The sequence below is a fragment of the Eleutherodactylus coqui genome, chromosome 1 (genome assembly GCF_035609145.1).
Source record: "Eleutherodactylus coqui strain aEleCoq1 chromosome 1, aEleCoq1.hap1, whole genome shotgun sequence".
Classification (NCBI taxonomy): domain Eukaryota; kingdom Metazoa; phylum Chordata; class Amphibia; order Anura; family Eleutherodactylidae; genus Eleutherodactylus; species Eleutherodactylus coqui.
Window position 1 is genome coordinate 93,943,229 of NC_089837.1, and position 27,814 is coordinate 93,971,042.

Below are 27,814 nucleotides of genomic sequence, written 5' to 3' on the forward strand. Positions count from 1 at the left end.
AAAGTATCCTCTGTCCACGGGAAATGATGTAACTTATTACTCAGTGAGGGTCCAACCACTGGGATCCCACAATCATAAGAAGGAGATCCAGAGAATCCTGCTGCTATATTCATCTCAATGGGACCACCATAGATAGCTGAGTTCAAGTGCTCAGCTATCCCCAGCAATCACATAAAAATGAATGGAGTAGTGGTACACATGTGCAACCACCGCTGCATTGATTTAAGGATGCTCTGGGTCCTTGTTCTTGGGATCAGTGGGGTCCCAGCGTTTGGACTCTCACCGATCAGAAAGTTTATTCCCTTTCTTATAGATAGGGAATGACTTATTTTTTGGGGGCAACCCCTTAAAGCTTTTCTGTTTTCTACTGTATGTACAGTTGTGTTTAGGTGACAATCAGTCACCAGCAGCTATGATGTAACATCTCTAAAACACAGCTTTTTACCTCTGTATTAGGCTGGATCTGACCCAGTTTAAAAAATAGAAAAATAAATTAGATTAAAAAGGTTTTTTTCGTGTTATAAAGTGATGGTATACCGCTAGGAGATGACATCACTTTATGATTGGTGAATTTCCAACCTCTGCGACTGCACTGCTTCCCAAAATGAAGGTGGTTGAAGCCCTTTCACTGTTTTTCTGTGCATGGTGATGCAAGAAACTGCATCATAGCCCCTTTTAAGTGAAAGGGGCCATGCTGCAGTAAGCAACAGACCCTTACCATCAAAGAGGACACAATGTTGAGGACAGTAAGGTGGTAAAGGAACACTTCTGGCCAATATTATAGTATACACTGTGATTAGACATACTTGGCCTGTATGATTATACCAACAATTTCATATAATGCTTGTAAGTTTACCTACCTGAGCTCCAAGAAGATACTCAGTGATGTCCTTAATCTTGTCTCCAGAGCTTCTGGTCACCACAGCATGTCTGGGGACTTTTCCAAAGTTACAGTCTTTATATTGGCTTAGTTGTTTTCTAGTATTGTCTGGACATAGCAGCTCAAAACTGTCCGTGTGTTCCTCTATAGAACAATACATGGAATTTATAACGGAAGAGGGTACCACATATACTATACACTATATATATATATATATCTATATATATATATATATATATATATATATATATATATATATAAAATGATCTGTAACTCAAACTTGTCGATGGACAAATATTTAATCGTTTTAGGGCTTTCATGTTATATCTATAGATGTTTACTATGTCTTAACCCTTTCCAATCCAATTTGTATCCTGGTTTTCCTAGGGGGCTTACTCTTTTTCTGCCGTTATACAGCGGTGCTGTATGCTGGCTAAAGCCAGTACTGCATGAGGTGACACGCTGGATAGGCTCCAACAGCGCAGAAGCTGGCAATATACAGTAAGAGAACCCCGATGGATGTCTTCCAACATTGGAGCTGTACAGCCTTAAATCCTAATGTCTTTACAGGTCAGACAGTGGATTGGAAAGGGTTAAATGATAAATGAGAGGTTACAGCATAAAAAAGGAGCTGGGAAAGGAAGACCAAAGGGAGAGGTTAACTGAGTGGGCATAGGACTGAGCCAGAGGGAGCTGGAGATGGTGCTGCCACAGAGGAGCAGGATCAACTGACGCCAGCTAAGAGTAGCACTCCTAACCCCAGACAACACTGCAGGATCACTTGGGTCAGTAAAAGCAGCAACTTCCACTCTTTTCAGAGTCCCATGCGCGCACTTCTCTTATGGACTTATACAGGAGGGCACGGGACTCTGAAAAGAGTCAGATTTTCCAGTGCGCAAAGTCTTCAACAGTGCTGGACCACGGAAGTGAATGAGTATAAAAAATACATCAACCGGCTCCCTGTCACCTCACCTAACAGCACCATTACCTAAAAAATTATTTGTTCAAAAATTACTTTCCATCGCCACATTTTGGCACCCATAACATTTTTATTTTCCTGTCAAAGGAGCTTTGTGGGGGCTTGTTTTTTGTGCGGTGAGCCGTAGTTTCTTGTAGTATCATTTTGGGGTACATATGACTCTGATGGCTTTTTATGAATTTTTTGGCAGGAGACAAGGTGACCCAAAATGTGCAAGTCTGGAATTGTGTGTCGTCTTTTTTTATGCCGATCACAGAACAAAATTAAAAAGGGTTGTACCACAATTAATGGATAGGATAGGGGATAACTTGTTGATCGGTGGGGATCTCACCGATGAGAGTCCTGCCGATCTCCAGAACGGGACTCCAGTGTATTGCGATGCTTGTCATTGTGAGGGTTGCTCCTCCCCCTGCAGTGATGTCACTGTGAATGGAGCGCTGGACAAGTATGCATGGTCAGCACTCTATTAATTTCAGTGGGGCTTATGGAATTTCCCGAGCGGCACTCACACTCCAACTAAAAGGAAATAGAGCGCAAGTGGTCTTGCACAATCGGCGCTCTATTCAGTTTCCTCACTGCAGGGGGTTTAGTAACCCCACAGTGATGAGGACGAGGGACACGGATAGGGAATACCTTCCAATTGTGGTAGGACCCATTATTTAACTTACTTTTTTTTCTCCCCTAAAGGGAACTTGCGATGGTTTGATCAATATACTTGTGGATATTGGTAGATGGATATACATATATTAGACCCATTCAAGCATCCTATTTGCCAGCTACCGGCAGATCTTAACAGCCTAAAATCCACAACAGCCCTGGGAACTTGCACAAGGTCACAGGCTGCAATGACAACCAAAGAGCACTCTGCAATCTTGTTGCGGGGTGGGAGGAGGAAGCAATTTTGGAACACAGGGAGCCACCTTACTCTATCAAGTCATTTAAATGTCAGGGTCAGCATTCATTGCTGCATCTAAAGAGTTAACCTCCAGGATCGATTTTATCTCTTATCCCGACTGCTGCGGTTGGGTGTCAGCTGTATTTTACAGCCAGCACCTGAGTCCGCTCCATACTAACCCTGCGTACGTTAATTAGCATAGTATTGGGGAAGGGGTTTATTTATGTCCGTAGTTTCTGTGTGATAAGTCAAGGGATTTATTCAAAAAGTTAAATGTTTATCTGAATAACATTACCTGATAATACGCTGTTTTCCACAAAAGCCACATCTCCTTTATCATCTCTCAAGCACCTGGCCAGAGAAAAAAGTGCATGCAGTCATTAGGCCACCATTATTCTATAGAACCAGCTGCAAGTGTTCAAGAAAAAACATGGCTATAATGAATGCATAAAATACCACCTGCTAGAGACAAATTCATCTATGGCACTGTAAGTTGGTAGGTGATCTAGGGGGTAGTAGGCGGTCATCAGCAAAGGGAATGTTCTAAAGTGATAAGCTGTCTGACTGACTGACTGGCCACTAATTCTCTAACTTCACGGTGTCGTACAAACTTGAAATTTGGCACGACAAATCTTTAGATGGTAAATAGAACAAGTAAAAGGGTCACAAATACATTATTTAATTCTAAGCGCAAAAGTAAGTGACCCCCTATGCAATGTAACTAATAACTAGAGATGAGCAAGCCTTCTCGGCCACGCCCCTTTTTTGCCCGAGCACCGCGATTTTCGAGTACTTCCGTACTCGGGCCAAAAGATTCGGGGGGCGCCGTGGGTGAGTGGGGGGTTGCAGCGGGGAGTGGGGGGGGGAGAGGGAGAGAGAGAAGGCTCCCCCTGTTCCCCGCTGCTACCCCCCGCTCCGCCACGCCTCCCCCCGGCGCCCAACGAATTTTTTCACCCGAGTACTGAAGTACTCGAAAATCACGGTGCTCGATCGAGTAATTACTCGAAACAAGTAGGTTCGCTCATCTCTACTAATAACACACATCTGTACTGCACAAGCATAAACTTTGGCACAACTGTTCTTTAGGTCTTAAAGGGGTTGTCCCGAGGCAGCAAGTGGGTCTATACACTTCTGCATGGCCATAATAATGCACTTTGTAATGTACATTGTGCATTAATTATGAGCCATACAGAAGTTATAAAAAGTTTTATACTTACCTGCTCCGTTGCTGGCGTCCTCGTCTCCATGGTGCCGACTAATTTTCGCCCTCCGATGGCCAAATTAGCCGCGCTTGCGCAGTCCGGGTCTTCTTCTTTTCTGAATGGGGCTCCGTGTAGCTCCGTGTAGCTCCGCCCCGTCACGTGCCGATTCCAGCCAATCAGGAGGCTGGAATCGGCAATGGACCGCACAGAAGCCCTGCGGTCCATGGAGACAGAGGATCCCGGCGGCCATCTTCAGCAGGTGAGTATGAAGACGCCGGACCGCCGGGATTCAGGTAAGCGCTGTGCGGGTTGTTTTTTTAACCCCTGCATCGGGGTTGTCTCGCGCCGAACGGGGGGGGGGGGGTTAAAAAAAAAAAAAACCCGTTTCGGCGCGGGACAACCCCTTTAAATAGGAAAAGTAAAGGGGTCACAACTTGATTATTCAATTCTAAGTGTGAAAAACTCTGTGATAATCTGCAATACATGAGATAGTTCTTTTCTTAGAAACCATAAAGCCTAGAGAAAAGATTTGTATATTGAGGATAATCTACCTCACCTCTATGTGTATATACTGAGGAGAATCTTACACTCCTCTATGTGTATATACTGAAGAGAATGTACCTCACCTCTATGTGTATATACTGAGAAAAATCTAATGCTCCTCTATATGTATATACTGAGGAGAATATAACTGACCTATATGTGTATATACTGAAGACAATCTAACTGACCTCTATGTGCATATACTGAGGGCAATCTAACTGACCTCTATGTGCATATACTGATGAGAATCTACATCACCTCTATGTGTATATATTGAGAAGCTAACTCACCTCTATGTGTATATACTGAGGAGCATCTTACGCTCCTCTATATGTATATACTGAGGAGAATACCTCACCTCTATGTGTATATACTGAAGAGAATCTACCTCACCTCTATGTGTATATAGTGAGAAGAATCTACCTCACCTATACGTGTATATACTGAGGAGAATCTACCTCACCTCTACGTGTATATACTAAGAAGAATCTATGTGTAGATACTGAGGAGAATCTACCTCACCTCTACGTGTATATACTAAGAAGAATCTATGTGTAGATACTGAGGAGAATCTACCTCACCTCTACGTGTATATACAGAGGAGAATCTAATGCTCCTCTATGTGTATATACTGAGGAGAATACCTCACCTTTATGTGTATGTATTGAAGAGAACCTACCTCACCTCTATGTGTATATACTGAAGAGAATCTACCTCACCTCTATGTGTGTATACTGAGAAAAATCTAATGCTCCTCTATATGTATATACTGAGGAGAATATAACTGACCTATATGTGTATATACTGAAACAATCTAACTGACCTCTATGTGTATATACTGAGGACAATCTACCTCACCTCTATGTGTATAAACTGAAGACAATCTAACTGACCTCTATGTGCATATACTGAGGAGAATCTAACTGACCTCTATGTGCATTTACTGAGGACAATCTAACTGACCTCTATGTGTATATACTGAGGACAATCTAACTGACCTCCATGTGTATATACGGAGGAGCATCTTACGCTCCTCTATACGTATATACTGAGGAGAATAGCTCACCTCTATGTGTATATACTGAAGAGAATCTACCTCACCTCTATGTGTATATACTGAGGAGAATCTACCTCACCTCTATGTGTATATACTAAGGAGAATCTACCTCACCTCTACGTGTATATACTGAGGAGAATCTACCTCAACTCTATGTGTATACACTGAGGAGAATCTACCTCACCTCTATGTGTATATACTGAGGACAATTTACCTCACCTCTATGTGTATATACTGAGGAGAATTTACCTCACCTCTATGTGTATATACTGAGGAGAATCTACCTCACCTCTACGTGTATATACTAAGGAGAATCTACCTCACCTCTACGTGTATATACTGAGGATAATCTACCTCACTTCTACGTGTATATACTGAGGAGAATCTAATGCTCCTCTATGTGTATATACTGAGGAGTCTACCTCACCTCTATGTGTATATACTGAAGAGAATCTACCTCACCTCTATGTGTATATACCGAGGAGAATATAACTGACCTCTGTGTGCATATACTGAGGAGAATATAGCTGGCCTCTATGTGCATATACTGAAAGGCTGTAAAGTATATAATAAAGCGTCCATGGACTGCAGGGATGGAGCATGCCTTTAAGGCTAAGAAGGGGCTGCAACCTCCAGTCTGGGGGGAATTTTGAATAAAATGGGGCATTACCTTTAAAGGTAAAAAGTGAGGAGAGTGGAAGGGGTGGCATATCCTGTAGAGGGACATTGGTACATTCAGTCTGAGGAGCTTCTCTATGTGTATACATATTTTATTCTTTGGTTCCTCTGTAGTAACCTCGACTTCATAAAATTTTTGTGTGAACAAATGGTAAATACCTATACCAAATTAATTTGGGCGAAGCCGGATATATCAGCTAGTCTAATGCGTATACATGTTAGCCTGGTGTGGTGTGGTTTGTTATTAAAGCAACTCTGCTCTCAAGTTTATGCATTATGTAACTACACGCTGTGTTTCACACTCGCTCATCATCACCATAGTATCTACAGGGTGGCCCATGGAAAAGTAGCCCAGCACCACACTCTTTTGAGAATATCTGTCTTTGTTGCCCATAGTACCCAATCCCATCACAGCTTTTATTTCTTTACCGCTGGGGTAAAATAAAAGCTGCACTGTGATTGGTTGCTATGGGCAATACAGATTTTCTTTTAGACAGCATAACAGTGTGGTGCCAGGCTAATTTTCCATGGGCCAAGCTGTGCAACAAACTTCATTGGAATATTGTTTATAAGTAAATATTTTAATTAGCTGCTCTAAGAATAAAAGAAAAGCCTGCGGAGGCTTCAGAAAAATTCCACAAGTGTCTACAAAAGTAGGCCAGTGGGGCAGCACACAAAGGGACCTCCAGGTTGGTTTGCCATGAGTATTTTGTGTATTCCTAATAACTGACACCTTTACATTCTAACTATTATTCCTAATTCCACTGAATAATTTTCCTAAGCATGGATACTTATATATAGACTGCAGTCGCCGTCCTGGGACGGACTTCCTACTATTTTTTATAGAAATATCTGGATAGTGTATATAACTTCTGTGCAGTTATATGATAACTAGGTGGTCCCAGTACTATAGGTATGTGAGGAGGACACTCGGGTGAGACAAGGGCTATGCTACAGAGGGTGCTAGATGTGGGGAGAAGCAAATTACAATGTTCTGATGTATTTTGAAAGACCAGGCAAACGTTTTAAAGCCACACATAACTTAAGATGTGGGATATTTGTTGGGTGGAGTCTAAGGCGCCAGCCAATCTGTGCCTACAAATTCCACAAATTCAAATCTAGTACTGACTCCTGTTATAGTATAAAATATATGCATCTCACGAACACTTGATCAAAATATTTGCTCAGGTCATCCAGGATAATATACCAAAATGAAGCGGATTATGTATTTTAGTAAGTCTGGTGCAATTTATTATTATTACTATTATTATTAAATATACAATATTTGTGCTGTATGCTAGCATTTCTACATCAGCATCTAGTATATCTAAAGTTGTCTTTTATCCATAGGCTCAATTCATTTTCCTGAGCCGGCAAGCTAGAGAAGGACTTGCAGTACTTAATACCTTCCAACTTACTTGAAGGCCCCTTCATCCCCGTAGTATGGTTCTTCAGAACTGTGCTTGCAGTTAGCTTCCTTTCCTGCACACTGCTTACACAAGTTTGTCTCTTTGGCTCCTGGGGCACAGCTGGATAAGAAGAACTCTGAAGCAGCTATGGTGGAAACAGAATACCTTCAACTTATAGATACTGCCACCAACACACACAGAAGAACACTTATATATTACCCAAAGATGTCCGGTATAGAAGCATAGCAGGAGAAGAACTTTTCCATTAGCACATAAAAACAGTAGGTCAGGAATGGTATGGTTTCTCCTTAGGGAGAGCACCTAGTGAGGAGAGTTATAAGGCCATGCATGCTCCTCTGGGAAATTAATGCAAATGGAAAGATGGAATGCTGCCTCTGCAGCGCCATCTATTAGAAGGCAGCATTCCTGCAAGTCAATGTCAGACCTTTTAACAGGCCTTGTAACAATGACTGGGAATATATGCCAAAACCAGATTCTTTTCCAGAAGGAAAAGATAAACCATGAATAAAAACCCCAGGAATGTATCTTCTCTTGTATTAAAAGTATCTAAAATAGCCTCAGTAGCACACAGTAATACAATCATTAGGAATTGATGAAGAATGACTAGAAATCTGCACAACACAGAATACCAGTATAATGGAAACACAGGCAGCCTTAGGGTGCCCATTGTGCCCAGTGAGACACTGTTTTCTCCAGGTATATGGAGGTATAGTATAATCCCATAGATTTCTCAAAGGATGCCAAATTCGGGATATATAACATATACAAACCCTTAAAGGGCATCTGATTTCTATGGGTCATTCTTCTGAAACAAAGATTTGGTGGGCCATACATTTACCATTCAGTGATGACAGAAGATATGTTGTATCAGAAATCAAAATCAATGATAACATACAGATATGTTCTTCTTTACTTTTTTTCTTGACATGAATAGCGCTAGATGACCAACCATAAAAAAAAATATTTTATGTTCCTCTTTCGAGAGGGTAGAGTAACAGAAAATCAGTCTTTTTTCAAAGTTAGTGATGTTCATCTTGTGCTACTCATTTCACGGTATCTTGAAGCAAAAGGAAAGGTAAGAAATGGCACATCTGGTGGGCAGACCAAGTCTTCCAGAGCAAGAGATGTGCTTTACTGATCTGGTTTACAGAGGGGATTCTGAGTTTTGGACTTCCTTTGTAACATGAATATTGAAAAAGGTTGTCTTGTTGAGACAAACTCCTGAAACATATTTTAAGTGGTTTTTTTCAAGCTTAAATATTGATGATCCATGCCTAAACCTCTTTTACACGGCATTATTATTGCGCAAATAGTTAGTTAGATCAAACGGTTTGCACGATAATTGTGCAGTGTAAAGACCAATTAGCGATAAATCACTGATTGGATCTTTCATGCAAAGCATAAAATCATTGCTGGTCTGCCACTGCATCATCTGGTTTCAACAGGCAGTAGTTTATCTGTGGCCGATTGCTGGTTTTTGCTTCATCTGTTCTCTCTTGTACCTTTTTCAATAGTTTTTTCCTTAGGTCCTTTCCACACCAACAAGTTCCTCTTCATGAGTGCGTTCAGTGGCGCAGCCCACCCTGCTGCCGTTCCCACCGCAGAATGACAAGATCTCTTTCCCTTCAGTTGGTCAAACTGTAAAGTGCTTGATTTTTTCACCACAGCTACTGCATAATGGCACGTCACTGGTTCTGAAACATCACATACAAATGTATGAGACTGTAAGACACATTTAGCACTTATTGTTAGATCTTCAAGAAAAAAAGTCTAAAAACTTTATAATGAGGTGATTTTATCATTAGATACTGCTATAGCTTTCATAGCAGTTGTTGCTGGGAACCTCATAACAAATTGCCATAGTTTTATGATGAAACAAATGTATTCTTAGAATAGCACCTTTATCTCCAATGTGGGAGGTATCTAAGTAGGGAGTATTATTATATTTAACACTCACCTGGTGCACGGTGGGGAATCCCACCATGATCAATCAGACCCGATGGTCCAATGGTTATAATAAACCAAATTTTATTCAAAGTGTTTGAAAACTGCGAAACACATAGTATAAGACTTTAAATAAAATTTGGTTTATTATAACCATTGGACCATCAGGTCTGATTGATCATTACTTTGGACTCCGAAGCGCGGAGAGTCTTTTTTCCCCCCACTACCATGATTTTATGATGGGCTTTCCAGTTGTACAGCTGAGACAGGTGATGCACATTACTTGTTCAAGCCGTTAGTCTAAAACCAAATCACCGAAACTTCATCAATTCACAGTAAAAAACGTTATTGCCACGAGGTTCCCGGTCAAAAACTACTATGTGTATGGCCTCCCTAGTGGCTTGGGTTACTTGATAGGGATAAGGTTTCAACAAAATTATTGCCATAGTTGATAGTAAGTATAAAAGTCTGCTGGAATGTGTGGAGTGTGTCTGGTTTATGAACACCTTGCTTACAGATTTATGGCACGGTTTGTTCCAAGTAAGTCACATAGTATCAATCAATATTTGATTGGTGGAAGACTCCTGATCAGCAGAATGAAAAGGCAACAGTGGTCCGGCGACCGCTGCAGCCTTCAATGTTTACACGAGAATAGTTTGTCCATTGTTTCTAACATCATGTTCTGTCTGAAATTGAATCTTTCAAAAACGGAACTTCTTGTGTTTCCGCCATCTATTAACCAATCTAAACCTGATACTTCCATTTCAGTCTGTGGTACTACCATAACTCATCGGCAGCATACCTGCCGTCTTGTGGTCATGTTAGATGTTTCCTACACTCCCTATGTTCAATCACTTCACGCTCATGTTTCCATTTCAAAAACAGAATCCACCCTTTTCCTACTGTGGAAACATCAAAAACTCCTATTGCCCTGATCCATTCTAGTCTTGACTAGTTTAACTCACTACTGATCAGTCTTTCCCACAATAAACTTTTCCCTCTCCAATCTACCCTGAATGCAGCAGCCAGGCTCATCTTTCTGTCTAACTGTTATACCCTGAGTTTCCACCTTTTTCACTAAAATATACTAACCAAGGTAAAAAAAGGCTTGTGGCGTTGCTTAACATGGCATGTGATTTCACCTCTGTTATTCCACCTGGAAGTGTATGAATGAACTGACAGTTGGCTGCTACTATTCTCTTATTATGGCACTATGCTCTAGGGTCCCTTGTGCTAAAGTTCCAGCCGCCAGAAGAAGGTGGATCCAGAAAATTACAGGCCTGTGAGCCTGACTTCTATACCGGGAAAGAGCTTTGAACAAATTATTAAACAGCATGTATGCAAATACTTGGATAAAAATGGAGTAATTAACCAGAGCCGATATGGGTTTGTAACAAACATGCCAGACTAATCTAATTTCCTTCTATGGTAGTATCACTGACTGGGTTGATCAGGGAAATGCGGTGGATATAGTTTATGTTGACTTTAGTAAAGCATTTGACAAAATATCTCATACCATACTTATTGAAAAAATGACCAAATATGGGATTGACAAGGCAACTGTTAGGTGGATTCACAACTGGCTGAGTGATCGTACTCAAAGAGTGGTCATAAATTGCTGCACATTCAAGTGGAAGAATGTATCAAGGGGGGTACCATAAGGCTCTGTCCTAGGGCTAATATTGTTCAACATTTTTATAAATGATCTGGAGGAGGGAATTGATGGGAAACTGATCAAATTTGCTGACAACACCAAGCTAGGAGGGATAGCTAACACTAGGGAAGAGAGAGTAATCAAAAAGATCTTGAAACGCTTGAACAGTGGGCGGTGACTAACAGAATGGTATTTACCAAGGAGATATGCAAAGTCCTACATCTGGCCAAGAAAAATGAAAAAATAGCATACAGAAGGTGAGGAATTGGGCTAAGCAGCAGTACATGTGGAAAAAAACTTGGGTATACTAATAGATCGTAGACTGAACATGAGTCAATAATGTGTTGCAGCAGCCAAAAAGGCAAACACAATTCTGGGATGTACTATGAGAAGCATAGAGTCAAGATCACATGAGGTAATTATCCCCCTCTACTAGAGATGAGCGAGCACCAAAATGCTCGGGTGCTCGTTACTCGGGATGAATTTTTTGCGATGCTCGAGGGTTTGTTTCGAGTAACGAACCCCATTGAAGTCAATGGGCGACCCGAGCATTTTTGTATATCGCCGATGCTCGCTAAGGTTTTCGTTTGTGAAAATCTGGGCAATTCAAGAAAGTGATGGGAACGACACAGCAACGGACAGGGCAGGCGAGGGGCTACATGTTGGGCTGCATCTCAAGTTCCCAGCTCCCACTATTAAGCCACAATAGCGGCAAGAGTGCCCCCCCCCCGCACTGTCAGCATAAAGATCGTTCTCCTCTTCCATAGCTGTAACAGCTGTGGCAGAGAAGAACGATGTTTGCCCATTAAATTCAATGGAGCCAGCAATACAGCAGGTTCCACTGAAAGCAATGGGCTGCCGGCGATCGCGGGATGAATTGTCGGGAAGGGCTTAAATATATAAGCCCTTCCCTGCAATTCATCCAGAAATGTGTTACAATAAAAATATATACCGGCGTATAAGGCGACGGGGCGTATAAGACGACCCCTCAACTGTCACCTTATACGCCGGGAATACAGCGGAGCAAAGAATAAAAATCATTACTCACTTCACCGGTGCTTCTGCGGTGCTGCTGCAGGCTGTCGCTCCCTTCTGGTCCCCGGCAGAGCATTGCTTTCTGGAGGCAAGGGGTTGAATCGCCAGCCATTCAATGACATCATTGTCATTGGCTGTGATTGGCTGAAGGCACGTGTGTTTCTGGAGGCGGGGATTTAAAGCCCTTCGTAGAGAAAGCAATGCTCTGCCGGGGACCAGGAGGGAGCGACAGCCTGCAGGAGCACCGCAGAAGCACGGGTGAAGTGAGTAATGATTTTTATTCTTTGCTCCGCGGTATTCCCGGCGTATAAGGTGACAGTTGGGGGGTCGTCTTATACGCCCCGTCGCCTTATACGCCGGTATATATTTTTATTGTAACACATTTCTGGATGAATTGCAGGGAAGGGCTTATATATTTAAGCCCTTCCCGACAATTCATCCCGCGATCGCCGGCAGCCCATTGCTTTCAGTGGAACCTGCTGTATTGCCGGCTCCATTGAATTCAATGGGCAAACATCGTTCTTCTCTGCCACAGCTGTTACAGCTGTGGCAGAGAAGAATGATTTGTCTTCTATATGTTCTCAATGGGGTCGGCGCTGCTGCCGCCGGCCCCATTGAGCGCATATAGAGAAGAGAACAGGAATCGCAGATCGCACATAGGTGCGATCTGCGATTTCTATGGCCTAAGAAGGACCGTTGGGGTTCTTGAAGCCTAAAATAACTCCTAGCGGTCTCCCTATAGCAGCAGCACTTTCCCTGATTTATGTCAGAAGGCATCTGTGGCGAGCCGCGGGAGGGCAGATTTTAATACTCGGGTGACACCTAATCTCGCCAGCGACTCACTGCAGAGGGGTGGTATAGGGCTTGAACGTTGCAGGGGGAAGTTGTAATGCCTTCCCTGTCTTTCTATTGGCCAGAAAAGCGCGCAAATTTCTCAGGGAAGAAAATGAAAGTAACCCGAACACCGAACGAGTATCAAGCTCGGACGAGTATGCTCGCTCATCTCTACCCTCTACTCTTCCTTAGTCAGACCTTATCAGGAATACTGTGTCCAGTTCTGGTTACCCCACTTTAAAAAATACATCAACAAACTAGAGCAAGTTCAGAGAAGAGTTACCAAGATGGTGAGTGGTTCTGCAAATGATGTCCTATGAGGCCGGTTAAAGGATCTGGGAATATTTAGCTTGCAAACAAGAAGGCTGAGAGGAGACTTAATAGCTGTCTGCAGATATCTGAAGGGCTGTCACAGTGCAGAGGGATCAGCCCTATTGTCATTTGCACAAGGAAAGACTAGAAGCAATGGGATGAAACCGAAAGGGAGGAGACACAAATTGGATATTAGTAGAGATGAGTGAGTATACTCGTTAAAGCACATTACTCGAGTGAGTAGTGCCTTAGCCGAGTATCTCCCCGCTCTAGAGTATCTTCTCGTCTCTAAAGATTCGGGGGCTGGCGGGGAAGAGCGGGGAGGAACAGAGGGGAGATCTCCCTCTTCCCCTCTCCCGCCCGCTCCCCACCGCAACTCACCTGTCACCCGCACCAGCTCCTGAATCTTTAGAGACGAGCGGGAAGATACTTGGCTAAGGCACTACTCGCTCGAGTAATGTGCCTTAGCGAGTATACTCGCTCATCTCTACATATTAGCAAAAACTTTCTGACACTGAGGGTGATCAATGAGTGGTTACCACGGGAGGTGGTGAGGGAACTGGTGCATCTTATTTCCACCAGAAGAATGGGTGGAGACATGGGTTGTGTGGCTTGACATATAGGGGAGGGGCAGATGATCGTTACTAATGAATATTGGCTACTCCTCAGACGAATGGACACTCCTCCACCCGTCATTCTGGCAGACATGCTTCCCTCTGGCCTTCTATCTGCACTCCTAGCACCTCTGTATTGCTCCCGCCCCCATCCTTCCATATCCTCTTGTTGCCCCAATGTCAATCTCCCCCTGGCACCCCGCTGTCACTTCACCCACCCAGGTAAAATGATCTTCCCTTCAGCCTTTCCAGTCGCTCTCCCTTCTCCTCTCCCGCCTCCGCCACTGTCAGTCTCCCCCAATGGCTCCTATCTTTTGTACAATCACTGTGCCTGTCCTGCTCCTACGTGGAATGCAGCCCTGCTATCACATGGAAGCATATAGGCTGCCCTTGGCCGCTGTCACTCTGCCTGCTATTGTGCAATGTCTCCTCCTGTCCACCGCACACACTGAAGCCATCCCTGCAATCCCCCTGTCCACTGCCAACGATGAAGCCAGGGGTTGCTCTCTGCTTCCCCGGGCCCCGCAAACTGTCATCCACAGTCTTCACCTGGCATCCAGGTAGCCAATCATCAGCTGGGGGTATTCACTTTGACTTCACCTGCACACACCCATGTCTCCGCCCACAGTTCCGGTGGAGACAAGATGCACCAGTACCGTTGGTGAGTTCTCCTTCAATGTAAGAGTTCAAACAAAGGCAGGACAAATATCTGTCTGGGATGACTTAGTGAATCCTGCAATGAGCAGGGGGTTGGACCAGATGACCCTGCAGGTCCCTTCCAACTCTACCATTCTATGATTCAGTTCATCTTATATTGTGTCACCAGCGGGTGATAGCCCTGACATCCCCAATATTGGGGCACTAGCTGCCTTCATAAAACTGCACGGGTGGTTCAGGGGCCACTTATGATGTATTCTAGTCTGAGGTGTACAATAGGACTCATGGGGTCCCATAACAAAAGCCCCCTGAAAAAAAAATTTTTTATGTTCTATATAACAACTTTTATAATACAGCGGGCTTAAATACAGCAGCCTAACTCTAGTATACCTCTATAATAAGGCAGTCACCCAAACAGTGTTTTCCCTATTTATGTGCATTTAAATGATAGGAGCTTGGATGCATAGAGATAAAAGCTCAGGACGGTTGTATTTTTCTTGTTTTGATGGGCACATACTGAATAACTAGAAGAAAGCTTTTATCTCTATGCATCCAAGCTCCTATCATTTAAATGCATATGTGTCAAGAAACCGCCTAGGATCGAGCGGTATGGATGAGAGACTGCTTTCTTCATGCTGAAAAGAGGACACAGCAAGAAATATAAGACGGGAGCTGACATAACCTGCTACATAGGTGAGATTATTTTTTTCCCCTATTTAGCTGTGCTTAGGAATGGTGCTCCCTTTGTGACTCAAAATAATAATAGTGCGCGTTTTTCGCGGCGTTTTTCGCGGCATTTTCGCGGCTTTTTCCGTTAATTTACATTGACATTCATGGGTGCATTAAGAGAAAAATAAGGACACATATGCAACTGACAGTTCCTATGTTAAAAATTGCAACGGACTGAAAAAAAAAACGCCAGTGGACAGGAGCACATTCAAAACGAATTGCTCTTGAGAAAAAACGCAAAACGCAAAGGAAAAAAAATCGCCAGTGGGTGGGCGCCCTAAGAGATATGCTTGCTTACATGTTGCTAATCAGCCGGATGAGTGGGACGGATACTTGCGAGTTGGTGGTAGAATGGGGCCAATTTGTCCTGTGTCCACTACAACTTAATTATATTTACTGGCAATTAATATCATGAGTGAAAAAAATATCAGTATCAGCTCTTGAATGTAATAACCCAGCCAGGGAAGGTGGGTTACGAGATAAGTAGCAACCCTTCCTATACCAATGCCTTCGCCCTGTGCAATTCACTGCATTGGTTGTCCATCCACTATAGATTAAAATGTAAATCCAAAACCCATAACATCCATAAATTTCACACAATAAGGGCGCCCACCCACTGGCGATTTTTTTTTCTTTGCGTTTTGCGTTTTTTCTCAAGAGCAATTAGAATTGAATGTACTCCTGTCCACTGGCGTTTTTTTTTTGCGGTGCGTTGCGATTTTTAACATAGGAACTGTCAGTTGCATATGTGTCCTAATTTTTCTCCTAATGCACCCATGAATGTCAATGGAAATTAATGGAAAAGGCGCGAAAAAGCCGCGAAAACGCCGCAAAAAACGCCGCGAAGACGCGCCGAAAACGCTGCGTTTTTCACGCACGAAAATCGCAAACGCCAGTGGGTGGGCGCCCTAAGTTGTAAAATTTGTATTTAAGATCTTGTAATATCATGTCCAGGTTTTATATTGTGGGTTATTTACAAAGAAAAAGCGCAGCACTAAAGGCGGTCAGAGGCTCCTATTGTTTTCAATAAATCACAGTGGTATGAAGTATCTATATTTTTTATAGGTTGAGGCCGTCACAGATATAGAGTTAAAAAGAATAAATTTTATTAGTAATTAATTTAAAAAGTCAAAGCCTACCAACAAAAAAACAGTCACATAGAACATATAGTGACAGGACAAACAGTTAACATAAAAAGGGAGGATCTTATGGGGGGTAAGGGAGGGGGGAATATATCTACAGTTCCCGTGTAGCCCTCCAGAGGTCCTCAGGAGTCACTTATATAAGATGGTTCACTATCAAGGTAAGTATTTAGTACTTGAGCTGTTATGATTCGCATCCCCTTGAGATGGCGATTGTTTTTTAGTGCGAACCAGACAGCCCTTTTATTTATAAGGACTCGTATGATTTTTAGTATGGTATTCAAATCAGTGTCGTTTGGTGTATTGTTTACACTGTATCATTTCGTGCATTGTTTACACTGTATTCATATTATTTTTGACTCTCATTTGTTTTTGCTCTACGCGTTTCCCTATCGGGATAGCCGATAGTTCGTCAGGAGCTGGGCAACAATACGCCCCTAGAGAAGTAGGAGAGAGTTTTCTATCAGAAATGATCACCAAAACGATGGCTAAAATGTGCCTGTCACTTTTCAATAAAGAGATTCCTAGATTCCTCAAAATTGCCTCATTTATAAATTGCGCTTGGATTCTATCTGTAGAGTGAATCCTACGTATGCTTGAAACCTATAAGGTCCAGAAAGCTATTCAACTGGATCCTATTGCCTCGCAACTGAATGCCGTATTCGCATTAGATAGTGTAACTCTAAGATAGAGTAAAGTAACTGTGCATCGTGTATTATACACGGCGACGATGCATGTGCAAAATAGCCAGAATTTTGTCCACCTCCAATCGTGTCTCAAGATCCTTGGTGATTTTCGTAGGGTTAACACCAAGAGACCTTGGCTCTTGGAAAAATGACTGTCAGGTTAAACACCTATTAGCCCAGCACAATGATAGCATGCAGGATATACAGCCCCACTTCAGGCTAAGACCTACTAGTAACTGCCACAATGGCAAAAAGCATTTTAAACTGGCTATAAGGCTTGCATTCAGTAAGGCAGAATTAGCTGTAATAGCTTATAGAGCGAGACAGAAGGTATAGAGCAGGGCAAGAGGAGTGCCAGGAGTGATCTCCAGCAGCACCTGCAGCTCTGATGGTGAGCTGCAGGCATCTTGGTGTTAACCCTAGGTCTCTTGGTGTTAACCCTACGAAAATCACCAAGGATCTTGAGACACGATTGGAGGTGGACAAAATTCTGGCTATTTTGCACATGCATCGTCGCCGTGTATAATACACGATGCACAGTTACTTTACTCTATCCTAGAGTTACACTATCTAATGCGAATACGGCATTCAGTTGCGAGGCAATAGGATCCAGTTGAATAGCTTTCTGGACCTTATAGGTTTCAAGCATACGTAGGATTCACTCTACAGATAGAATCCAAGCGCAATTTATAAATGAGGCAATTTTGAGGAATCTAGGAATCTATTGAAAAGTGACAGGCACATTTTAGCCATCGTTTTGGTGATCATTTCTGATAGAAAACTCTCTCCTACTTCTCTAGGGGCGTATTGTTGCCCAGCTCCTGACGAACTATCGGCTATCCCGATAGGGAAACGCGTAGAGCAAAAACAAATGAGAGTCAAAAATAATGAATACAGTGTAAACAATGCACGAAATGATACAGTGTAAACAATACACCAAACGACACTGATTTGAATACCATACTAAAAATCATACGAGTCCTTATAAATAAAAGGGCTGTCTGGTTCGCACTAAAAAACAATCGCCATCTCAAGGGGATGCGAATCATAACAGCTCAAGTACTAAATACTTACCTTGATAGTGAACCATCTTATATAAGTGACTCCTGAGGACCTCTGGAGGGCTACACGGGAACTGTAGATATATTCCCCCCTCCCTTACCCCCCATAAGATCCTCCCTTTTTATGTTAACTGTTTGTCCTGTCACTATATGTTCTATGTGACTGTTTTTTTGTTGGTAGGCTTTGACTTTTTAAATTAATTACTAATAAAATTTATTGTTTTCAATGGAGCGAGCCTCTCACAGAGCCTCTGACGGATGCTCGATTGCAGTGCTTTCCAGTGCCGTGATTTTCGAGCGCAGTCTGTTCTATTTCAGATGTTTACTTCATCAATGATGAACTATGCTAAACTTCGCTGTCGGCCGCAGCTGTCTGCGGCTTAAAGAAGAGGTGAAATCGCAGCGCTTTCAGCAACGCCTGTGTGAGGGAGGCCTTAGACATCGCACATAGAGCTCCAGATGCTTTGGTTGGTTATCTAAGTGGTGTTTTTGTGCCAGGAATTTCTTCACTATTTTTGTTAATCAAGGTGTAACCGGTAACAGTAACATTTCAATTGTTAGTAAGTTATTTATAATCACAGGAGAATTAAGGGCCAATGTAACTCCTAAGGAACACTGTAGTTTCTTACCTATGTCCGCACATGAAGGAGGTGACTGCCCAGGTCCAGTTCTCGTGCCTGGTACTTCTTCACCATCTTTGGTAACACACCAACAAGAGCCAGTACTTCCATGGCACTGCTTTGGCCTGTAGTCGCCTTTTTCATCACAATCGGGTGCAAAGGCTCCTGGTGCGGGGCGCCCTCCACCGAGTACTTTCTGGCGTCCTTTCAGGCAGGGAGTTTCCTTTGCTAAAAATGGATCAATAGTAACTAACAGTACTTGAGTCATATTGTCTTTTCCATTGAGTGATATTAAAGCATTAACATTATTGTTCATCTTTATTTGCCAGTAGCTTGTTGATATGTACAGTTATAGTTGGATGTTTTCAATTAATGGGATGGTAATCAGTTGTGAATAGGCAACCTGCTTCATTTAAAGAACAGGGATCTATCAAAGTCTGATCTTCACAACATGTTTGTGGAAGTGTATCTGTCACTTTCAGTGCAAGGGTTATTCACCGTGCCTGCAAGAATGTATATATGGTGTCCAAAATGGACCGTCTATGATTACCATGCAGAACAACTGCCCCTAATCTGCATGGAAATAACCCCTAAAGTCTAAACCAGGCAGAAAATACCTGGACATAAACAGACACAACTCGGATATACAAAACACATAATAGTTTTTTTAAGGCTGCACGTCCACGGGCGATCATCCGCTGGCGATAAATCGTCGGCGGATCACGCTCTGTGAAGCTTTCCATAGCGTTGCTATGGACAGCGCAGTGCTGGCATTCACGAGCAGAGAATCATGATTCTCCGCTCATGGGATCTAGATCGTGGAATGCCGCGTTTCTCCGCCGTGAGCCTATCTGTTAGACAGGATCACCGCTGAGACCTGTCGGCTCTCCCCCCTTGTCTCCTGCAGCAGAATATCACTAGCTATATTCCGCTTCGGCCGTGGACAGGGGGCCTTAACAAGAATACAATATACAAATACATTCTCATATCAACAAGGAAATATCTAAAGGCCCATTTAGACAGGACAAATGCCGGGCAAATGATGCCCGACACTCGTCCCCTTATGTACTCGTTCCCGTGCTGTTGCATGGGAGCTAGTATTGCTGGCTCACAGTGGGGCATCTGGAGGAGATTTTACTCCTTGCTCTACCCTGCTCCTCTCCATTCACGTAACATAGCAGCCGTTCAGTACTAAACGGCTGCTATTTACACTGAACGATCATTGTTTAGCTCATTGTCCATCATTTATGCTGCAGTATGGAGTATTGAATGGCTGCTAGGTTAAGTGAATGGAGAGGGGTGGGGAGAACGAGAAGTAAAACCTCCTCCAGCCGCCCCGGCCCCCTGCTGGTCGCTCTGTGAGCGAGCCAGTGATAATAGCTCCCATTCAACAGCACGGTAGCGAGTATATGAAGGGACGTGTGTCGGGCATTGTTTGCCCGGCCTTCATCCCGGCTAAATAGACCCTACCCCTTGTCTAAACCAAGAGGGGAAACCTGCCTATAAATAGAGTAATTGTCCTGACAAGGACAGCCCCATGTCAGGAACCTGGGGCCGAACTAACTCTACTTAAAAGGCAGCAGGGAGCTGTGGCACAGATAATACATAATATAAACTCCAGCAAATCGTGTAACATGAACCAAAAACACAGGCAACCCCCAAGACCTGGGAACAGTCAGACAGGACCTAGTGCAGACGCACACCAAGGACAGAAAAGGATTCAGACATAGACCAAAAAGGACATAGTCAGATACAAGGGGAACTGCAAAGCTCTGCAGATAGGGCATAGTTCACACTGACCAGGCATCTGCACACCTACAGACAGAGGGGAATTCAGGCGTTCACACCTCTATGAACGGAGGGGATTCAGGCGTCCACACATCTATGGATGGAAGGGGAATACAAACAGAACAGCATGCATGCAGACCACAAACCAGATGGACAGAACTACACAAACACACAGCGATCTGCACATCATGCATCTTATCACCAGAGATCCATAAGGAGATGAAATAATATATAACCCCGCATCTCCTAGTAAGAGGGGCTGGTATATATGTCCACTGACTCCATGTGATTGACTAGCTGGAGAATTCCACACAGCAGCCAGCCACATCAGCCCACACCTGCAGAGATGTGCTCCTGAAAGTGCATAGCAGCACAAGACCAAGGAGCACACAAAAGGAAATTTCTGAGGACCTCAAAATGAGTTGTTGAAGTTCATCAGGCTGGAAAAAGTTGCTATTGGAACAATGTTTTCTGGACTGAGGAGAACAAAATACAGCTTTATGGCTTAAATGAGAAGCGTTATGTTTAAAGAAAAAAACCCACTGCATTACGGCATAAAAACCTCATAATATCTGTAAACCACAGCGGTGGTAGTATCATGGTTTGAGTCTGTTTTGCTACATCTGTGCCAGGATGGCTCGTCATCATTAGTGGAACAATGAATTCTGAATTATACCTGCAAATTCTACAGGAAAATGCCAGGACGTCTGTCCGTGAGCAGAATCACAAGAGAACGTGGGTCATGCAGCAAGACAAGCCAAAGTACACAAGTCGTTTTACAAAAAAATGATTAGAAGAATAAAGATAAAGTTTTGAAATGGCCAAGTCAAAGTCCTGGCCTTAATCCTATAGAAGTGTTGTAGAAAGACCTGATATAAGCAGTTCACGGGAGGAAACCCACCAACACAACAGAGTCGAAGCAGCGTTGAAATGAAATAGGTGGCCCACTCACACTCGATTGTCATCTTATTGATTAAAAACACCCGACCCTTCAAATTATCTGCTAATGCTAAAGGTTCACATACTTTGGCCACTCACAGACATTTGATTTTGGATAATTTTTCTGAATAAATAAATGACCAAGTCTAATATTTTTAGCTTGATTTATGATTTGGTTCTCTTTATCTACGTTTAGGATTTGAGACTAACGTGAAAATCTGATGTAGTTTTGGTCAAATAAAAGCGGAGATATGGAAAATTTTGAAGGGTTCTCAAATTTTTAAGTACAACTGCATGTGGTATTGATGATCCGACGGCTCGGCGTGCGGATCATCCACAGTACAGATAAAAAGACTACAGGACAGGTATGCGTTGTTGCTGGCTGGGCACGGGGTTGGATTCCGACCTGCCAATGTGCACGTGGCCTAAGTAATAGTAGAAGAGATAGGCATACCCAGCCCAATATAGAGACTGAAGACACAACAAACACATATTGAATGTATGAATACAAACCTGCATCTTCACATGTTGGGGGCGCTTTGCCTGGTCCGGTTCTTGTACCGGCTATCTCTTCACCATCTGTGTTCACACACCAACATTGACCGGTGCTGCCATGACACTGCTTTGGAATGTAGTCACCCTTTTCATCACATTTTGGCACAAATGCCCCTATTTTGGGTTTGTTTCCTCCAAGCAGACTTTGGCGATGCTTCAAGCAAGGGGTACTTTCTATTTAAATAAATCACAAGAAGGACTTTGAACTTTTCACATGATAAAGATGATTACATTTCAAGCTGGATTGTATTCCCTATAAGCCTGAGGTACATGTATGTTATCATGTGAATGCTATATGTAGGAAATGTCTCCACAGTAATATAGGGCAGCATGGCCGAACCTGAAGACCCCACAGTTCTTCATGTGCAGCAAATCAAGATATTTACTAATGAGAATGTCTCATGTATTTAATTTTAGTTTCATTAAAACAGTTATCCTACAAGTAAATTTTAGATTTCTCCATGAAATTATGCTAAACATAACATTTTTTTAATTGGAATGATTTTCAAAGGGCCACTCAGCCTAAAACACATTTTTACTTCTCTGCCCTTTCACCTGATTACAAAACACCGTAGTTCAGATAGCGCCAGAGATTAGAGGTGGGTTATTAATCTTAGTACTTTCAAATCCTTTACAGGAAAGGAGAGCTGCAGCGTAAGTTTGGGGGGTTCTCACAATGAGAACGAGCCCCAACAGAAAGAAGACAAATAGATTTGTAATAAAAACGTATGCGCTCGTGAAAAATAAAAGAAGAAATAGCCCAAATAAACTGTCAAATCCGATGAGAAAGAAATCAAGGCGGCACTTACTCAGGAGGAGGGGGTGTATGAAACAAGAAGCCCCCTCCTTGAAGTGTCGACTCCTAAAAAAAAATCTCCCGGTTGCGGATGAAACTGCCACAGGAGGATTAGGTCTTTTGTTTTTATTCATAGAAAAATGTTGGCAACGCGTTTCGGTGTGAGAAACACCTTTCTTGTATTGGCTTGAGAAAGGAGTTTCTCACACCGAAACGCGTTGCCAACATTTTTCTATGAATAAAAACAAAAGACCTAATCCTCCTGTGGCAGTTTCATCCACAACCGGGAGGTTTTTTTTAGGAGTCGACACTTCAAGGAGGGGGCTTCTTGTTTCATACACCCCCCTCCTCCTGAGTAAGTGCCGCCTTGATTTCTTTCTCATCGGATTTGACAGTTTATTTGGGCTATTTCTTCTTTTATTTTTCACGAGCGCATACGTTTTTATTACAAATCTATTTGTCTTCTTTCACCTGATTGCCTGTCATGCTCTGGATGTCTTCTATATATATTGTAGTTACTTCCATGCAGTGCAGCCTCCTATCTGTGGCTTATCACCTTGATGTTGATATGTCTGCCTGCTCACTTCCTCTATACTCTGCTAACACTCCCAAGATGCACCAGCACAGCATCACATGACCAGCTAGGGCCAGCATCATCTCTGCCTGCTGGGAGGACACTGCCATAACCGTCTGTATTCTATATTCACCTAAATAAATTACACACATTAATTATATAGTTAGCAGGCTGAACTGTGACATCCTCCATTATAACTCTGTGGCAGGAGTCTCTTATTAACAGCAGTACCGTGACAGAAGTTTCTGTCCCCTCTATGAAGAGCTTGTGTAGTAGAGTCCATGTAATGTCATCACACAGGAATTATGCTGACTGCAAAACTGACTTCTTGAAAGAACATAAAGCCAAGTAATTCTCAGGTAGTCAGAATGAGATCACACGACCAACCTGAGGAGAAGGACTCCAGGAGTTTCAGATAGAAATTAAAAACTAACCAAGGTAATACTAGCTTATGTATACTGGGGGGCTAGTTACATAATGAATAGGGATGAGCGAGCGTACTCGGAAAAGCACTACTCGCTCGAGTAATTTGCTTTATCCGAGTATCGCTCTGCTCGTCCCTGAAGATTCGGGTGCCGGCACGGAGCGGGGAGCTGCAGGGGAGAGCGAGGAGGAACGGAGGTAAGATCTTTCTCTCCCTCTCTCCCGCCCGCTCTCCCCTGCTCCCCGCTGCGTCTCACCTGTCAGCCGCAGCGGCACCCGAATCTTCAGGGACGAGCACAGTGATACTCGGATAAAGCACATTACTCGAGCGAGTAGTGCTTTTCCGAGTATGCTCGCTCATCCCTAATAATGAACGAAAAAAAATCAAAGTGACCCTTTAAAAATTGCATCTGTGTCTGAGTATTGCTGGCACATTCTCTGGTGTTCTTTTGATCACCTCTCAGAACATTCACCTCATATGCCCAGTACATTCTCATTGCCAGTGGCCCAGTACCATCACTCGGATGTTCTTACACATCCGAAGGGTTTCCTGTAATTATGCAGACCAGCCAATAAGAATCAGCACTTGGTCACATTAGGTGGACATTCTGAAAAGGAATGGAAAGAACAGCAGAGGGCACCATAACAAGTATGTAACAGTGATGTAGACACAAGAACATTTATTAAAAATGATTGCAATAGAAAAATTAGGTTTTGCATGATTTAATAGAGGGATTACTTGTAATCATGAGATAACTCTTAAGCTTAAAAGATAATGCCCACAGCCGTAAAAACGATGAAAAACAATTACAGGATGCCGGCAGCTGGATCCTCATCTGTGACAGCTGTGGTAGGGAATTCTTTATCCCCCACAGGGATGAATTCGTTTGCTGCATCTGTCACAGATGTGGCAGGTGCAGCAGGGAAGTCTTTTTCCTCGCGGGGATGAAGGAAACATCTGCCACATGCAGCAGATGTGTTCTTCATCCCTGCGGGGGACACGGCAGCGGCGGACAGGTAAGTTTTTTAATTTTTTTTTTTTTTTTTAACACTAAAATTCTTGTTTTTTAAGGAAGAGCTTATATGTAAAGCTTTTCCCTGAAAAACAATTCAGAGGTGCCGGCAGCAGCCGCGGCTCCATTGAAGACAATGCGTGCATTCCCTATGGTGCACGCATGTCCTATCTTTATAGGCACGCACCTGTAAAACACGGACATGTGCACACACCATAGGGAATGCATTGATTCTAACAGAAGCGTATTTTTGTGTGCGCGTATGCACGCACAAAAACACGCTCGTGTAAAGCCACCCTTAGATGGAACTACTGACATGTTCTGAACAGCTGATAAGAAGGGTTCATCAATTTACTCTGCTTGCGCCAAATTCTGACCCTCCTATCAACTTGGTGCAACACAAATCTGGATGCATTTGACCAGGTGATGTTTTTCCACTGCTCAGTAATCCAATTTTTGTCCACTGAAGTCTTGTTTTTCCATTTCTCTTAGGGCTCATGCTCACAGACGGATTATCGCCGCAGAATTCACAGCCAGATGCCCACCGTGGATTCTGCAGCAATGTCAATCTATAGGCATGCTGTGTTAAAAGATTCTCCCCTGCCCATGAGCGGAGACCAATTGCGATTTTCCACTCGCGGGGGAGAATCGCAGCATGTTCTATTTTGTGAGGTAAATCACATGGACAGCTTCCATTGCAGTCCATATAAGCCGTCCGTCCCATGATATTCCGTGCAGTGGGCACTGTGGAGTATCACGGGAATCCGCGTCATAGGCCAGGGCCCGCACATCATGCCCTGCAGTGCGCATGCACGCTGGCTCGCCGGGCGGGGCATTCGCAATGGATCGGGATAAGTGAGTATAGGGTCTCCGACCCGGCCGTGTGCATGAGGCCTAAGACAGCAATGGGACTGAAACTCGCCATCTGCTGCTATAGCCCATCTGTGCTAAGGAGCCAGCATTGTATTCAGCTGCAGTTTGCTGACTGCACTTCCTGATCATCAGAAGGATTCTTGACATCTTCCTCTAGCCCCTTTTGTCTACAAGTTGTTCATGCCTACGGGATCCCCTTTTATTGGATGTTTTTTCCCCGAGCACACCATTCTCAGGATTCTGCCCATACCGTTGTATAAAAAAAACCTAGAAAGTTGGCATTTTTTGAAATCCTGACCCTGGCTAGTTTAGCACCAATAACCAGGCCCCTCTGAAAGTCAGCTACTTTTCTGGATTATCCCATTCAGATGGGTTCACACTGAAACTGATCCACAAAAAACTTGCTCACCTAATTTTATGCTACACTCGGGGGTCACATGTCTAATTTCCATACAAGGAAGCTACAATCATGAATGGGCCGATGTCTCTAGTAGCCATTCAGTGTATATACAACAGTTGAAGTGCACTATGCATAAATCAGAAATGACCAATTGCAAGATATACTGTGATCCGTGTCTTACGTTCTTCTTCACATGTTGGAGATGGTTGTCCCGGTGGAGTTTCTGTACCAACAATCTTTTGACCTTTTTCATTAACACACCAACAGTATCCGGTGCTGCCATGGCACTGCTTTGGGTTGTAGTTGCCTCTCTCATCACAATCAGGTACAAAGGCTCCTATTAATGGCTGCCCTCCTCCAAGCGCTTCTTGGCGTTCTTTCAGACAGGGCAGTTTCTTTGCTAAAAATGGATAGATAATAACCGACAGTAGTTTAGTCATATTATCTTCTCTGCTGATGTCTTCTATATATATTGTAGTCACTTCCATGCAGTGCAGCCTCCTATCTGTGGCTTATCACCTTGATGTTGATATGTCTGCCTGCTCACTTCCTCTATGCTCTGCTAACACTCCCATGATGCATCAGCACAGCATCACATGACCAGCTAGGGCCAGCATCATCTCTGCCTGCTGGGAGGACACTGCCATAACCGTCTGTATTCTATATTCACCTAAATAAATTACACACATTAATTATATAGTTAGCAGGCTGAACTGTGACATCCTCCATTATAACTCTGTGGCAGGAGTCTCTTATTAACAGCAGTACCGTGACAGAAGTTCCTGTCCCCTCTATGAAGAGCTTGTGTAGTAGAGTCCATGTAATTTCATCACGCAGGAATTATGCTGACTACAAAACTGACTTCTTGAAAGAACATAAAGCCGAGTAATTCTCAGGTAGTCAGAATGAGATCACACGACCAACCTGAGGAGAAGGACTCCAGGAGTTTCAGATAGAAATTAAAAACTAACCAAGGTAATACTAGCTTATGTATACTGGGGGGCTAGTTACATAATGAATAGGGATGAGCGAGCGTACTCAGAAAAGCACTACTCGCTCGAGTAATTTGCTTTATCCGAGTATCGCTCTGCTCGTTCCTGAAGATTCGGGTGCCGGCACGAAACGGGGAGCTGCAGGGGAGACCGGGGAGGAAAATGTTAAGAAAATTGTAGATCAATGTATCAGTTAATTATTCTATATTGCATTGTAGAGCATGATACTAGTATGAGTAGTGAAAGGGTTAAATATAACCCTTCTTTAGGCCTCCATGTCTTCTCAGGAAAGATGAGAGTCTACTAGACCCCATATGTATGCATATCTATAGACAGGAAACTATAGATTACAGGGGGTAGGTCTGTAAAGCATTACATGCATTCCTTTCTCCTGAATTCATAATGGTCTCATTGTATGTAATAGATACACCCTAGAAGGTGTAACTTATGTTAATCATTTTTATCTTAGCCTATCATATATTATATCCATTTCTGGAGGTATATAATTT

General features: G+C 43.1%; 1 protein-coding gene across 3 annotated transcripts in view; it reads right to left on the reverse strand.

Moving 5' to 3' along the window:
• LOC136622541 (saxiphilin-like) overlaps positions 1 to 27,814 on the reverse strand; it is a 91,541-nt gene that overhangs the window by 22,461 nt on the left and 41,266 nt on the right. For 2 of the 3 annotated variants that reach the window (XM_066598106.1, XM_066598104.1), the window contains 6 exons: positions 26,495 to 26,713; positions 22,193 to 22,408; positions 9,167 to 9,358; positions 7,653 to 7,788; positions 3,050 to 3,105; positions 861 to 1,024 (listed from right to left, as the gene is read on the reverse strand). In XM_066598106.1, coding sequence (XP_066454203.1) covers positions 861 to 1,024; positions 3,050 to 3,105; positions 7,653 to 7,788; positions 9,167 to 9,358; positions 22,193 to 22,408; positions 26,495 to 26,713 — 983 coding nt within the window. The remainder of the gene's footprint in view (positions 1 to 860; positions 1,025 to 3,049; positions 3,106 to 7,652; positions 7,789 to 9,166; positions 9,359 to 22,192; positions 22,409 to 26,494; positions 26,714 to 27,814) is intronic. The other variant, XM_066598105.1, reaches the window with a different exon arrangement.